The 14,212-nt window shown below is 43.9% G+C and overlaps 1 protein-coding gene across 1 annotated transcript in view; it reads left to right on the forward strand.

The window, feature by feature from the left end:
* Window positions 1-5,574: 5,574 nt before the first annotated feature.
* Window positions 5,575-14,212, forward strand: part of ikbkb (inhibitor of nuclear factor kappa B kinase subunit beta) — a gene marked incomplete at its 3' end in the record, with an annotated part of 77,702 nt that continues 69,064 nt past the window's right edge. The window contains exons 1-3 of the mRNA XM_084440007.1: window positions 5,575-5,704; window positions 7,972-8,172; window positions 11,701-11,795. Of these exons, the coding sequence (XP_084296133.1) occupies window positions 8,068-8,172; window positions 11,701-11,795 (200 nt within the window). The 5' untranslated portion in view covers window positions 5,575-5,704; window positions 7,972-8,067. The remainder of the gene's footprint in view (window positions 5,705-7,971; window positions 8,173-11,700; window positions 11,796-14,212) is intronic.

The raw sequence follows: 14,212 nt of genomic DNA on the forward strand, positions 1-14,212 counted from the left end.
CACAAGGCGCAGTTGGAATGAGCTGCTCTAACAAGCCTTAACCTGCCCTTTATTAATAGCCTACTGTGGATGCTGAAACCATGCTGCTCAGAAGCACCTCTGGCTCTCGGAAACAACGTCAACAAAGTCAAACCTCATTTAGAGAGAAAGGAGCTGTATTATGTCAGGACCAGTTTCAGAGATATTTAAAGTTTCAGAGGGGAAACAAATTTTCTCAATACCTTTATTTGTTAGGTATTGAGTCATATAGTGGTTCCAAGGGCCAGGACAGGTGATCTACATGAAATACTAAGGTGGAAGTGACTAGGTTTTTCCATGCATGGAAGTTTCATTTTATGTGTTGTGGTTGTGACAAAAAGCGCTCTCTGTGAACTTAATGTCCTGAAGTGAGTTTCCTGTCCTGCTGAATGATAAACAATGTCAGGATGTTTCAAGTTGCTAGAGGCAGTGTGCAACGTTTCGTACCTGATGAAGACCTTATAGATCAAAACGTTGTACTTTATTAAAGAACCTTGGGAGCATAAAAACATATACATATAAATAATGTCACCATGGTCAACTACAGGCAAGACGACTGAACTAAACGCTTTCGGTCATCCTATGATTTGTTTCTACAAAAGAACTTGAGTTTCACCCTTAGCTTTTTGCATTGCTCATTAACATGGATTTTGAAGGACAGCTTTTCATCAATAATTGTAAGAAGGTTCTATCTATTACAGAACCATCCAAAGTGCAAATAGTCAGTTTCATTCAAAGAGCGTTGTCTATAGAAGTATGTAGTTGTTGCTACATTTCAAACAAGTTTAAAGGACTACTTCACCGATGAGCATTAAGCCTTGTATCATTCCAAAATGTGCATTATGTTACATTTAATGTGGTTTTCCTTCTCTCAGTGTTTCCTGAGGCTATTTCTCTCACTTTCCAAAAAACTATAAATTATGGCAAATTACGCGTTTGGCGTCAATTGTAGAGATCTGGTCCTTCTTGCTCAGAATTACAACTCCTTGTTCTGCATTTTTCTATGCCGCCCACAGCTAAAATGGGGGGCAGCACCCACGCTCCGGCAAGAAAGCCACAACGCCCTGTGGACAAAAACAGCATCCGCTAGTGACCATGGCAGAAGGCAATTTTCCAGCTGATATGCATGAGGAGGATTTCCAAAGTCTTCTTCTGGAATCGGACATACGTGGCTATCTGTATGAACCGGAATACAGCGAGGAAGAGTTTAAACTTATTGAGGAGGCCAATGCAGCTGTGGCCGCAAACTGAGCTCTGTGTTGGCGATGTGAGGAGCCCACGCCAGCTCGAGCTGGTTTGAGGTGGTGGTGTCGCTGCTTGCATTGTCAGCCGATGGAAACTGAGATGGAGTCACTTTGCTGCAGCAAATTTCACCAATGCCAGTTTCTTCTTGACGAAATTGCTGAACTGGCAGAGCTACCTGTGTAACATTACATCCAAGCTTTGCGGCGCATATGGCCAGATGTTCCTTGAGACCTATTTCAATCAATCAATCAAAGCTTTATTTGTATAGCGCATTTCATACACAGAGGCAACACAATGCACTTTACAGAGAACAAGGGAGGTGGGCATATGTCCCACCCCTACATATTCCAGAGGGAATATGTAGGATCGAGAAGGTGAACTGGAAACGCCAGCCCAAGCCAGCAAAGAGAAATGGATGGCTAAGCATGAAGTGTTTTATTACTAGCACTTGAGAAGTCATTATATATAATAGGCTGACTGGGCTCGGTTTGAATTCAGTGAACAGAGGTGAACGTTCATGGCTAACATGTTAGCTATAAACAGAGAGTCCTTCTGTGATCAACGATGATTTTCGGCTGATATATTTCGGATCTAGTAGCCTACAACAGCACAGTTACAAGTAACAGGGCCTCAGGTATTCAGTTCATTCAATCATACACGTCACATTGCCCTCAGTCCTACATTGTTGTTCACAGGTGTTTGCAACCGTGCGTGGCGAACAGAAAGCTAACTGAAAAAGTTTAAAATGGGTTGCAAATGTTTGCGATCATTTTCTTTGTTTGCTGAATTCGAACACTATCACAGTTTTGAGTCCCGTTCTAAACTGTCATATTGGTAGCCTAGGAGTGAGAACTGGATCTAGTTAAAAGCTCACTGTAAGATAGATAATGCTCCTCCCATTGTGGGAGCAGATGAATTAATTACTGTATCATCAGCATAAAAGTGCACTTTACAGCCATTTGTAAAAAAGGCAATGTTGTTTATATATATATAAGGTGAAAAATGAAGCACCTAGAATTGAGCCCTGCGGCACACCTTTTGTTACCTCCCAAAAATGTGGATTGAATAGAATCAGCAACAATACATTGGGCTCTATTTGCAAGATAGCTTGTAAACCACTGGCAGGTTTTGATCTAATCCAACAGAGGCTAGTCTATCTATTGTGAATCACTTGTATCATACTTACTAATCTTCCTTGCTTTAATATGACAACAGGAACTTGATATGACATACTAATTGTTGTGGCCCAGCCACAGGGTGTGTCCTCGCCGTGGAGTGCGTCACCGCCGGGCATGTTGGCATGCGCCCTGAGAGAGTTGCAGCAGCGCACCTGCCGCAATCTGCCATCAGTGCACCTGGAGTTAACGAGCCTCGTGGGCTACAAGAGGAGACTCCAGCCCACCAGCCAGCGCAAGAGGAGACTCCAGCCCACCAGCCAGCGCCAGACTGGGCTCCCTAGTACTCGTACTAGTATGGTATTGTCGAGACAAATCTTTTCGCTAGCCTGCGAGTTTTTTGGAGTGTTTGTATTTTTTTCCCTGTCGTGCCCATCTCCTAACCCGCGACTCCTCTCCTCCGCTCCAGATTCCGGCTACCTGGATTCCCATGCCCTGGCAGGACCCACGCCTGCTTCTGCCTCTCGTTCTTCCTTGGGCCTCCCGACCCTGGACTCTCGCAACACAATTACAACACCCCTCCGCTTCTCCCTCATGCACACGCATTCACTCACTGGCTGTGTTCAGAATTGCTCCCTCGTTCCCTCACTCCCTATTCCCTATATAGGGTTCACCATGTAGTGAACTACCTAGGGAACGGAGAAAATGTAGGGTACATGCACTGTTCCCTGCAAATCAAGGTGAATTGTGGGTAATAAATAGGGGACTATATAGGGAATGAAAATTCCGTGGAGAATTCGGACACTACAAACAAAATGGCTGACACCCTATATAGTGAATAGGGAGCGATTCCGAACACAGCTACTGTCTCACATCTCATTTAACACACCCTCGGACACTCGTCCACACACTCCCGCCATTCTCAGGCTGATCATAAACACGCCTACGGTTATATGGGGCTTCCCTGCTGCGCCGTCCCCTCTCTGGTTCCACCATCAATCATAACAGTAACGGACATATTTATGTATGAAGAGCCCATTCTTGCACGATCTAGGCATGTTTGCATGAGCCGTGTTTACGTGTGTATATTTTGGATTTCTTGCCGCACCTTTTTTGGTTTAGAAAAGTCTATAGCACGTGTCCCATCTGAATGTGAAGATGTGATTCTTGTTAGTTAATGCCACCAATTCCCTTTAAAACAACCATAGTGAATGAAGTTGTGCTGAAGCTATCAAATCTAACTTTATTTGTATAGCGAATTTCATACCTAGAGGGCAAACACAATGCGCTTTACAGAGAGGAAAGGGGGGATGTATAGGGATCCAGAGGGAAGCAAAACACCAGTTTACCCACAGCCAATATAGACTACAGTAGAGTAGATAAATAGTAGGCCACTATGTGTTAGCCATCCCTGTAATCCATATTAGGATATATATATATATATATATATATATATATATATATATAATTTATTCATTAACCTTCTTTATTTATACAGTTAAAAGATCTCATTGAGACCCTGAGTCTCATCTACAAGAGAGATCTGTTCAGGGTACACAGCAGCATAACACAAAGTTACAAACAGGATGTACAAAACACAAAAGAAAACACAAAACATTAAAATGGTCAATGAAGAAGTGCAAAGATGAAAGACAGAATAAAATCTGATTAGGTACATGTGCAACATATATATATATTTCGTATATTAATATATATGTGTGTGTGTGCGTGTGTGTGTGCAGTATATCACATAAGAAAACACAGAAACTTGACTTTACAAAGAGGCTCCTAAATACTGAGTAAACCAGGAGAACTGAGAAACAAAATGCAGAGAGCTGTGTGGGGGGGGGGGGGAGACTTGTTAGGGACAGCTGGTGACACATAGTGGGATGGAACTGGACATGAGGATAGCAGGGGGCCTCTCCAGGAATCCAGGAACCATGAGGACCTCAGGGGAACCGTGACCGGGAACCGGAACGGGTAGGGGGCTCTCTGGGATTAGACCATGACAGACTGGACAGTAGACTACATGAAACACATTCTACTGGATTAGACCATGACAGACTGGACAGTAGGCTACATGAAACACATTCTACTGGATTAGACCATGACAGACTGGACAGTAGGCTACATGAAACACATTCTACTGGATTAGACCATGACAGACTGGACAGTAGACTACATGAAACACATTCTACTGGATTAGACCATGACAGACTGGACAGTAGGCTACATGAAACACATTCTACTGGATTAGACCATGACACTGGACAGTAGGCTACATGAAACACATTCTACTGGATTAGACCATGACAGACTGGACAGTAGGCTACATGAAACACATTCTACTGGATTAGACGATGACAGACTGGACAGTAGGCTACATGAAACACATTCTACTGGATTAGACGATGACAGACTGGACAGTAAGCTACATGAAACACATTCTACTGGATTAGACGATGACAGACTGGACAGTAGGCTACATGAAACACATTCTACTGAGGTCAAAGAGGATAGGACCTACAGTGTAAACCTGTCAGCAAGTACTATAACTCCAGTGAATCAGAAGGACTAAGCTTCTCACAAACCCTCCATAGACATCATTACATTACAGTCACTTAGCAGACGCTTTTAACCAAAGCAACTTACAATAATTGCATTTACCATAAGTAGTCAGTGTGCTATACTCACCAGAACTCACACGTGCATCTCCATTCTAAACAAGAACACATCAGAGATCACACAAACATCAGATCCCTTAATGACACGCTGAAATCAAGCCAGGCGCTTTGAAATCTTATTAGCCACCATGCTTCACTAGGGTGACTATAGGAGTCACTGAATGGCCATGGTCAGTGAATGAAATACAGTCTGCAGCGGCAGGCTTGTGTCATGTGAACTCTGCAAAACAGTGAGTCTGAGCAAGGCTGCTGCTCCTTTTTTGACATTAGACATCTTCTGTCTTCTGTCAGCTTGTTTCATGATTATAGCGCGGCCACGTCGGGCTTGTAGATTATCACCGGCACTGTGAAAGCCAGACAGCACAATCTCATTTCTACTCACCAACAATGTGATGTGTATGCAAATCAAGGCCCTGCTTCTCTGTTGTCTGATTGGCCGACACGTTTCAGGGCGGACTGCTGTCTGCAGGTTTACAGGAAACATGACAACCAGGAAGTAGAAAATATAAGTTTTGTGATTTTGTTTTATCGACAGCTACAGTAGCGCGTTGTTGACAAGTTACTCTCAAAACGAGTTTATTACACACGTTCTGTACAAAGTGAAAGTTGTTCTTGTATTTTACACAGTCGGAAAGTACAAAGGTAGGAGGACTATTTTCATTGTAGTGAAAGGTGTGTTTGTGGAATATGCGCACGGGAGCAGTCTTGTTGTTAGAGAGTTCCAGAGACTAGAGATGAATTTAACATAGTTAGTCACATATCACATGTCACATACTTGTAGAATTAAATGCGTGTAGAACACATTATTAAATATGATTCAGATATTGCAGATCAGATAGCGACAACATGCACTGTCGCTTTTGAGATCAGACATAGGCCTATTGTAAAACGCGCGCGCGCACAGACACAACAGCCTACTGTATATTTTAATATGATAACCTCATACTTTTGGATCAAGGTTGCAGACAACTCATCTGACATGCCTTTACATTACCTTAAATTAGCCTACATAGGTAGGCTACAGTAGGCCTATCTTAATTAAATCTGTGGAAGCCAGACACTCATATTCTCTCTCTCTCTCTCTCTCTCACACACACACACACACACACACACACACACACACACACACACACACACACACACACACACACACACACACAGTATCCTCCTGACACATTACATGAAGCATTCATCCTTAGCTTAGTTACATAACCTACACAGTAATATATGGGTCAGTGACAAATAAGGGTGGGAAAGATTAAAAAAAAAAAATTGAGGTAAATACTGTTTTAAAAGCATGCATCAGGTGTGTTAATATGTGGATTTTGTATTTATGTTGGTTTTATGTCATTTGAAATTACATTTGCACTTTTTTTTTCAAAAAGTAAGACCAAATGCACCTGAAAATGTCAAGTGGTGTAACCAGAGAAAAGTGGTAAATATTCTATATTTCATCAACCTAGAGTGTATGTAGGTGTACTCATAATAGTAATCAATTGCAACATGTTACCTAAGAATAGATTTTATCAGGGTGATCTCAAATTTTAATATTTCACCAGTTTTGCAACATCGAGCGGATCACATGGTATGCTGAAAACACCTTGGTTTTTGTTATAATCTATGGAAATGTATGTCAAAATGGCTAAAAACATGTTGTTACACTACAGTAGAATATAATTCTTAGATAGGAATAGGAATATAATTAATATTCCTGTATAATTTAATATTCATGAACAAACACTGGTTACACCATTTGACACAACCCAGTGTCAATTGGTGTAACCATCCACATTCACCACATTTATTATATTGTATTAATGATGAAATGGCAGACAAGTATATGACTTATTAGGCAGACCGTCTCTGAGTCTCAACACAACATAGAATGTCAAATAACATGTAGGCTATGATGTAAATGACAATTCCCCTTTTCTCGAAAGAATACTTGGAAAATAAATAAAACTGACTAATAAACTAAACATTTCTTCTTAAGATGGCTAGTTGTCCTTGTGCTGCATCATAAAATATTGGTCCTTGCCTAAAATAGCATCAAACAGAAAGACTTATAATAGGAATCATATTTGAGTCAAATGGTGTAACTGGTTACACCATTTGACATTTACTTTAAAAATCAAATTTGTCAGGCATTTACATGGACACCCATGAAAGCTAGCTAGTTGACCTAGATCATAAAGTAAATACTTGTTTTTATGATAAAGATCAATAATCAATGTTTTTCACTGGTTACACCATTTTCCACTGGTTACACCATTTGACATGTAAACCTAATCATACCTGACCATACCCTAAAATGTCAAATTATCTAAATATTTCTAAGAGAGTTACTAACCTTGACATGCAACCATGAAGAGCAGAGAGGGGTCCTTCTCTGTGATACATTTCTCACCAAAATTGTCTTCTTGTAAAAAAAAAAAAAAACTCCTTATATGGTGGTTACACCATCTAGACACTTACTGTATGTAAATTGACCTGACTGAGATGATTCCCCGGATTATTTATAATATCCAGAACAATATAGTTCCACTTCTTTTATTAACTTTAAAATAGTTCTTATGTAAGATTATGCCAAACTAGTTTATATGTTGTTATTTTAGACTTTCAGCTCTTTTGAGCAATTTGAATTTTTCTGTACTCAGTTTTTATGGTTACACCACTTTTTTGCCATTTTTACTCAATAATTCTCTCGAAATGAATGAAAACCACAACTTTTTAGGGCAGGTTGTCAGAAAAGAATGTATGCAAGTAATCTTTAAGTTTATTTTCAATTTTTAACCTAAAAAATGTAAACTTAACCAAAGGGACACAAAAAAACAAGCGTCACGTCTTTGACCCATATATAGTGTGCTGCCATAAATCTTAGTCTACCCTGTGCTCCTGTGTTGTTACAGTCAGTGTGTAGACCAGCTAACAACCAGCTGACTAGGGAAGACCCAGACCAGCAGCGAACCAGCTGACTGTTGGACCAGGTGGAGCAGCAGTGGACCATGAACCGCGTCCCTCTGCAGCAGGCCCAGAGCTGCGGGCCCTGGGAGCTGAAGGAGCGCCTGGGGACCGGAGGCTTCGGGAACGTCACACGCTGGCAGAACAAGGTAGGCAGCGCAGACGGCCCTCGCTGGGCCTCACAGGGCCCTCAGATGGCCCACGCTGGGCCTCATGGGGCCCTCAGATGGCCCTCGCTGGGCCTCACAGGGCCCTCAGATGGCCCACGCTGGGCCTCACAGGGCCCTCAGATGGCCCTCGCTGGGCCTCACAGGGCCCTCAGATGGCCCACGCTGGGCCTCACGGGGCCCTCAGGGGACCACAGCTGGCCTCCTCCTGGGGGGGAAGATACAGGAACAGGAACGCTGCAGATGTGGACGAACTCTGTTTCACCCACTTACATTCGGCTTTTCCCTTTCTTCTCTCTCTCTTTCTCTCTCTCTTCTCGCTCTCTCTCTCCTCTCTACATCCTCTTTTCCCCTGTGCTGTGACATCATATTTAGTCACAGGATGACGGGAAGGTCGAGAGATCTTATTATAGATCCCACAGCCTGGGAACATCCCCACACCTCTCTCTCACTCTCCCTCTGTCTCTCTCTCTCTCTGTCTCTCTCTGTCTCTCTATTACTGTATCTCTCTACCTCCTACCTCCACACTCAGTCCTCTCTCCATTCTCCTCTCTCCCTCTCTTCCCCTACGAGCCCTCCCCTCTCACTCTCTCTCTCCCTCTACATTTCTCTCTCCCTCCCTCTCCTTCTCTCTCTCCCTCTCTTTCTCCGTCTTTCTCTCCATCTCTCTCTCTCTCCCAAGGCCCCTTTGTTCAGAAACACAAAGAGACCTTTTTTCATCACTATTATGCTGATCTCATCCTGGCACTGTTGACAGGAAGTGACCGGCCAGTTACCGTACGCTGCTTCCTCCCGTAGCCTGCACCTGAGCATCCTCTGTCCTGAGAGACTTGGACAGACAGGGGAACCAGTTCTGTCCTGACAGACTTGGACAGACAGGGGAACCAGTTCTGTCCTGACAGACTTGGACAGACAGGGGAACCAGTTCTGTCCTGACAGACTTGGACAGACAGGGGAACCAGTTCTGTCCTGACAGACGGTGTGGTAACACTTTACAATAAGGGTACATTAATAAGCATTAGTTAATGCATTATTAAGCATTAAGTAACAGTTAACTAATGTGTTTATTAACCATTTACTAATGTTATTTATGTTAACTAAGGTTAACTCATCTAACCCTAACCCTAACCCTAACCTTAACTAAGGTATTAATTAACATAAGTAATCTAACCTAACCCAAATAAGCATTAGTTAACAGTTAACTAATGTTTTTTGTGACCCTTATTGTAAAGTGTGACCGACGGTGTGAATCCTAATACAGAGTCCTACCCTACTGGCTATATTGTCCATTCATTCTCTGCAAGTAGAATACTTACCCTGTAATTCTCCCGGTCTCACTCTGTAAATAATGAAAGATACTCTGTATGTTATGGGTACTCTGTATGTTATGGGTACTCTGTATGTTATGGGTAGCTACGGTGCGGTGCGGGACAGCTTATGGAGTGTACAGGAGGTGTAACTACCTGTAATTAAGCCCATTGTACAAATGGCAAACATATAGTAGGCTAGCGATACGCACAGCCTAACTTTTGAGGAGGCCTAAAACAGATTGTTGCCACACACAGCCAGTCAATGGCTGTAACTCTATGTAATGGTGTTATTACAGGTAGTTATGCTCATGTTATACCCCTGTCTGTACACTTCATCATCCACCCCGCACCCCACCGTAGTTACCCGCTAAGTGATGTGAATGCATACACAGTTAGGAGTCCGTCATGTGATACGCCTGGCAGTCTATAAGTCTGACAGTCTGAGGTGAGACCAGTCTATAAGTTTGACAGTCTGAGGTGAGACCAGTCTATAAGTCTTGACAGTCTGAGATGAGACCAGTCTATAAGTCTGACAGTCTGAGGTGAGACCAGTCTATAAGTCTGACAGTCTGGGGTGAGACCAGTCTATAAGTCTCACAGTCTGAGGTGAGACCAGTCTATAAGTCTGACAGTGTGAGGTGAGGTCAGTCTATAAGTCTGACAGTTTGAGGTGAGGGCGGTCTATAAGTCTGACAGTCTGAGGTGAGACCAGTCTATAAGTCTGACAGCCTGAGGTGAGACCAGTCTATAAGTCTGACAGTCTGAGATGAGACCAGTCTATAAGTCTGACAGCCTGAGGTGAGACCAGTCTATAAGTCTGACAGCCTGAGGTGAGACCAGTCTATAAGCCTGACAGTCTGAGATGAGACCAGTCTATAAGCCTGACAGTCTGCAGTGAGGGCAGTCCCAGGGTCGGGGGTAGCCCCAGCAGACCCAGCTCCAGTGAACCATGGCTCTGTGGACAGACAGGGAGAGCCGGGGGAGGGCCTCCTCCTCCTCCTTTCCTCCTCCTCTCCTCCTCCTCCTCCTCCTCCTCCTCCTCCTTCTCCTTCTCCTCCTCTCCTCCTCCTCCACCTCCTCCTCCTCGCCTCCTCCTCTCCTCCTCCTCTCCTCCTCCTCCTCCTCTCCTCCTCCTCTCCTCCTCCTCCTCCTCCTCCTCTCCTCCTCCTCCTCCTCCTCCTCCTCCTCCTCCTCCTCCTCCTCCTCCTCCTCCTCCTCCTCCACCTCCTCCTCCTCCACCTCCTCCTGCTGCTGCTGTGGTCTGGTCAGATCTCAGGTTGTGGGTCTCTACCTGGTACTGGTCTCTACCTGGTACTGGTCTCTACAGAGCTCTCTGGGTCATCACCTGGTAACCAGACTCTCTCTGTACGTCTCTCTTTACGCCTCTCTCTCTGTCTCCTTTTCTGTCTCCCGCTTTCTGCCCCCACCTCTCTCTCTCTCTCTCTCTTTCACACACACACACATACACACACACACACCCTGACTGAACACGGTTTTATGCTGGTCTCTCTCGCTCTCCACGTCTCCCCACGCCCCCCCTCCCTCTCTCTTTGGGGTGTGATGTCACCGTTCCTAGAGCCCTCATCGTCACCACTCCCCTCATTCATCATCACGCTGCCTACACTCGGCCGCCACAGGAAGTGGAAGGGAGGCAGGAAGTGGAAGTGACCCAGGGAGAGGAAGGCCGTTGTCCCGGGGCGGGGCACCTCCTGGGATGATTCCACATGCCCTCTGTCCTCGCTCTCCTGTATATATCTGTGGCCATGGCGTCTGCTGCAGTGACTTCATGGTTTGTTTCCTCAATGTGTTTTTTTGTGAATTCGTTTGTGTGTGTGTGTGTGTATGTGGGCATGTATGTGTGGCATCTGTGTGTGTATGTATGTGCGTGTGTGTGTGTGTATGTATGTGCGTGTATGTGTATGCGTCTGTGTGTGCGTGTCTGTGTGTGTCTTGTGTGTGTGTGTGTGTGTGCGTCTGCGTGTGTGTGTGCGCGTCTGCGTGTGTGTGTTTGTGCATCTGTGTTTGTGTGTGCGTGTGTGTGTTTGTGCGTCTGCATGCGTGTGTGTGTGCATCTGTGTTTGTGTGTGCGTGTGTGTTTGTGCGTCTGCATGTGTGTGTGTGTGCGTCTGCGTGTGTGTGTGTGTGTGCGTGTCTGCGTGTGTGTGTGTGTGTGTGTGTGCATGTGTGTGTGTGTGTGTAGGACTCAGAGGAGCAGATAGCCATCAAGCAGTGTCGCCAGGAACTGAGTGAGAAGAACAGAGAGCGCTGGTGTCTGGAGATCCAGATCATGAAGAGGTCAGAGACTGTTTACTCACAACACATCTACTGTTTACTCACAACACGTCTACTGTTTACTCACAACACATCTAATGTTTACTCACAACACATCTAAAGTTTACTCACAACACATCTACTGTTTACAACACATCTACTGTTTACTCACAACACATCTACTGTTTACTCACAACACATCTACTGTTTACTCACAACACATCTACTGTTTACTCACAACACGTCTACTGTTTACTCACAACACATCTATTGTTTACTCACAACACATCTACTGTCTACCCACAACACATCTACTGTTTACTCACAACACATCTACTGTTTACACACACCACATCTACTGTTTACTCACAACACATCTACTGTTTACCCACAACACATCTACTGTTTACCCACAACACATCTACTGTTTACTCACAACACATCTACGGTTTACTCACAACACATCTAATGTTTACTCACAACACATCTACTGTTTACTCACAACACGTCTACTGTTTACTCACAACACGGCTACTGTTTACTCACAACACGTCAACTGTTTACCCACAACACATCTACTGTTTACCCACAACACATCTACTGTTTACCCACAACACATCTACTGTTTACTCACAACATATCTACTGTTTACTCACAACACATCTACTGTTTACAACACATCTACTGTTTACTCACAACACATCTACTGTTTACTCACAACACATCTACTGTTTACTCACAACACGTCTACTGTTTACTCACAACACATCTATTGTTTACTCACAACACATCTACTGTCTACCCACAACACATCTACTGTTTACTCACAACACATCTACTGTTTACACACACCACATCTACTGTTTACTCACAACACATCTACTGTTTACCCACAACACATCTACTGTTTACCCACAACACATCTACTGTTTACTCACAACACATCTACTGTTTACTCACAACACATCTAATGTTTACTCACAACACATCTACTGTTTACTCACAACACGTCTACTGTTTACTCACAACACGTCTACTGTTTACTCACAACACGTCAACTGTTTACCCACAACACATCTACTGTTTACCCACAACACATCTACTGTTTACCCACAACACATCTACTGTTTACTCACAACATATCTACTGTTTACTCACAACACATCTACTGTTTACTCACAACACATCTACTGTTTACTCACAAGTCACAACACATCTACTGTTTACTTACAATGCATCTAATGTTTTCTCAAAAAATGAGTGTGTTTGCGTGTGCATTTGTATACAGCCTACTCTTGGTAGTTTCACATGTTGGATGAATACATTCTCCCACCTGTAACAAAACGTAGCAAAATATTTTTGTTTTTTCTTAAGTAATTTGTTCCTTATAGACTACTGTCTATACTAGTGCTGACCTCTCACCTGCTTCCGGCAACAAAAATGTGTTTCCATTCCCTCAAACAGTTGAGCATGGCTTTAATCTAGGGCTTTCAGATGGAGAGTGTTGGGGACCAGACCCTCAAACAGTTGAGCATGGCTTTAATCTAGGGCTTTCAGGTGGAGAGTGTTGGGGACCAGACGTATCTAGAGTCTCTGGACATGGGCTTATCACCAGCAGACAGGGCTTGACGTTGGCCATCTCAGAGCATGTTGCCTGATTAAAACAGCCGCAAAACTGCCCACTCAGGACACTAGCTCCCCGGTTCATATACAGACATGTGCAGTTCACATACTAGTGGTGCACGGTATACCGATACTAGAAAGGTTCCGCGATACCATGCCGTCAAATACCCCATTTTATTAGTACCTGGATACCCTGCCGTCAAATACCCCATTTTATAAGTACCTGGATACCCTGCCGTCAAATAACCCATTTTATTAGTACCTGGATACCCTGCCGTAAAATACCCCATTTTATTAGTACCTGGATACCCTGCCGTCAAATACCCCATTTTATTAGGACCTGGATACCCAGCCGTCAAATACCACATTGTATTAGTACCTGTTGCGTCGAGGCAGTGTGTCAGGGCAGTGTGTGTGCGTCTCTCTCCCTCTCTGCTACTCTGTCCCTCTGGGGCAGTGTCTGTGTGTGTGTGTGTGTGTGTGTGTGTGTGTGTGTGTATGTGTGTGCGTGTGTGTGTGTGTGTGTGTGTATGTATGTGTGTGTGTGTGTGTGTGTGTGTGTGTGTGTGTGTGTGTGTGCTCTGCTTCTCTCTGTCCCTCTGTTAAGCAGAGTGTGTGTGCCAACCGTCAGTCCAGTTCATCAAACTGCTTTCAGACCGTTCGCTTATTTCTGAAAATGTTTGGGGCGAACACAAGTCTAATAGAAAATAAGTCAAATAGTTTGCAAAGAACGCTGGCGAAGGAAAGTGAAAGAGCTGAGGCCTGCTTAGCTGGTTACTCTAAATGGTGGCAGAGGATTTTCTCAAAAGCGACTATTT

This window comes from Borostomias antarcticus (genome assembly GCF_949987555.1).
Source record: "Borostomias antarcticus genome assembly, chromosome: 6".
Lineage (NCBI taxonomy): Eukaryota > Metazoa > Chordata > Actinopteri > Stomiiformes > Stomiidae > Borostomias > Borostomias antarcticus.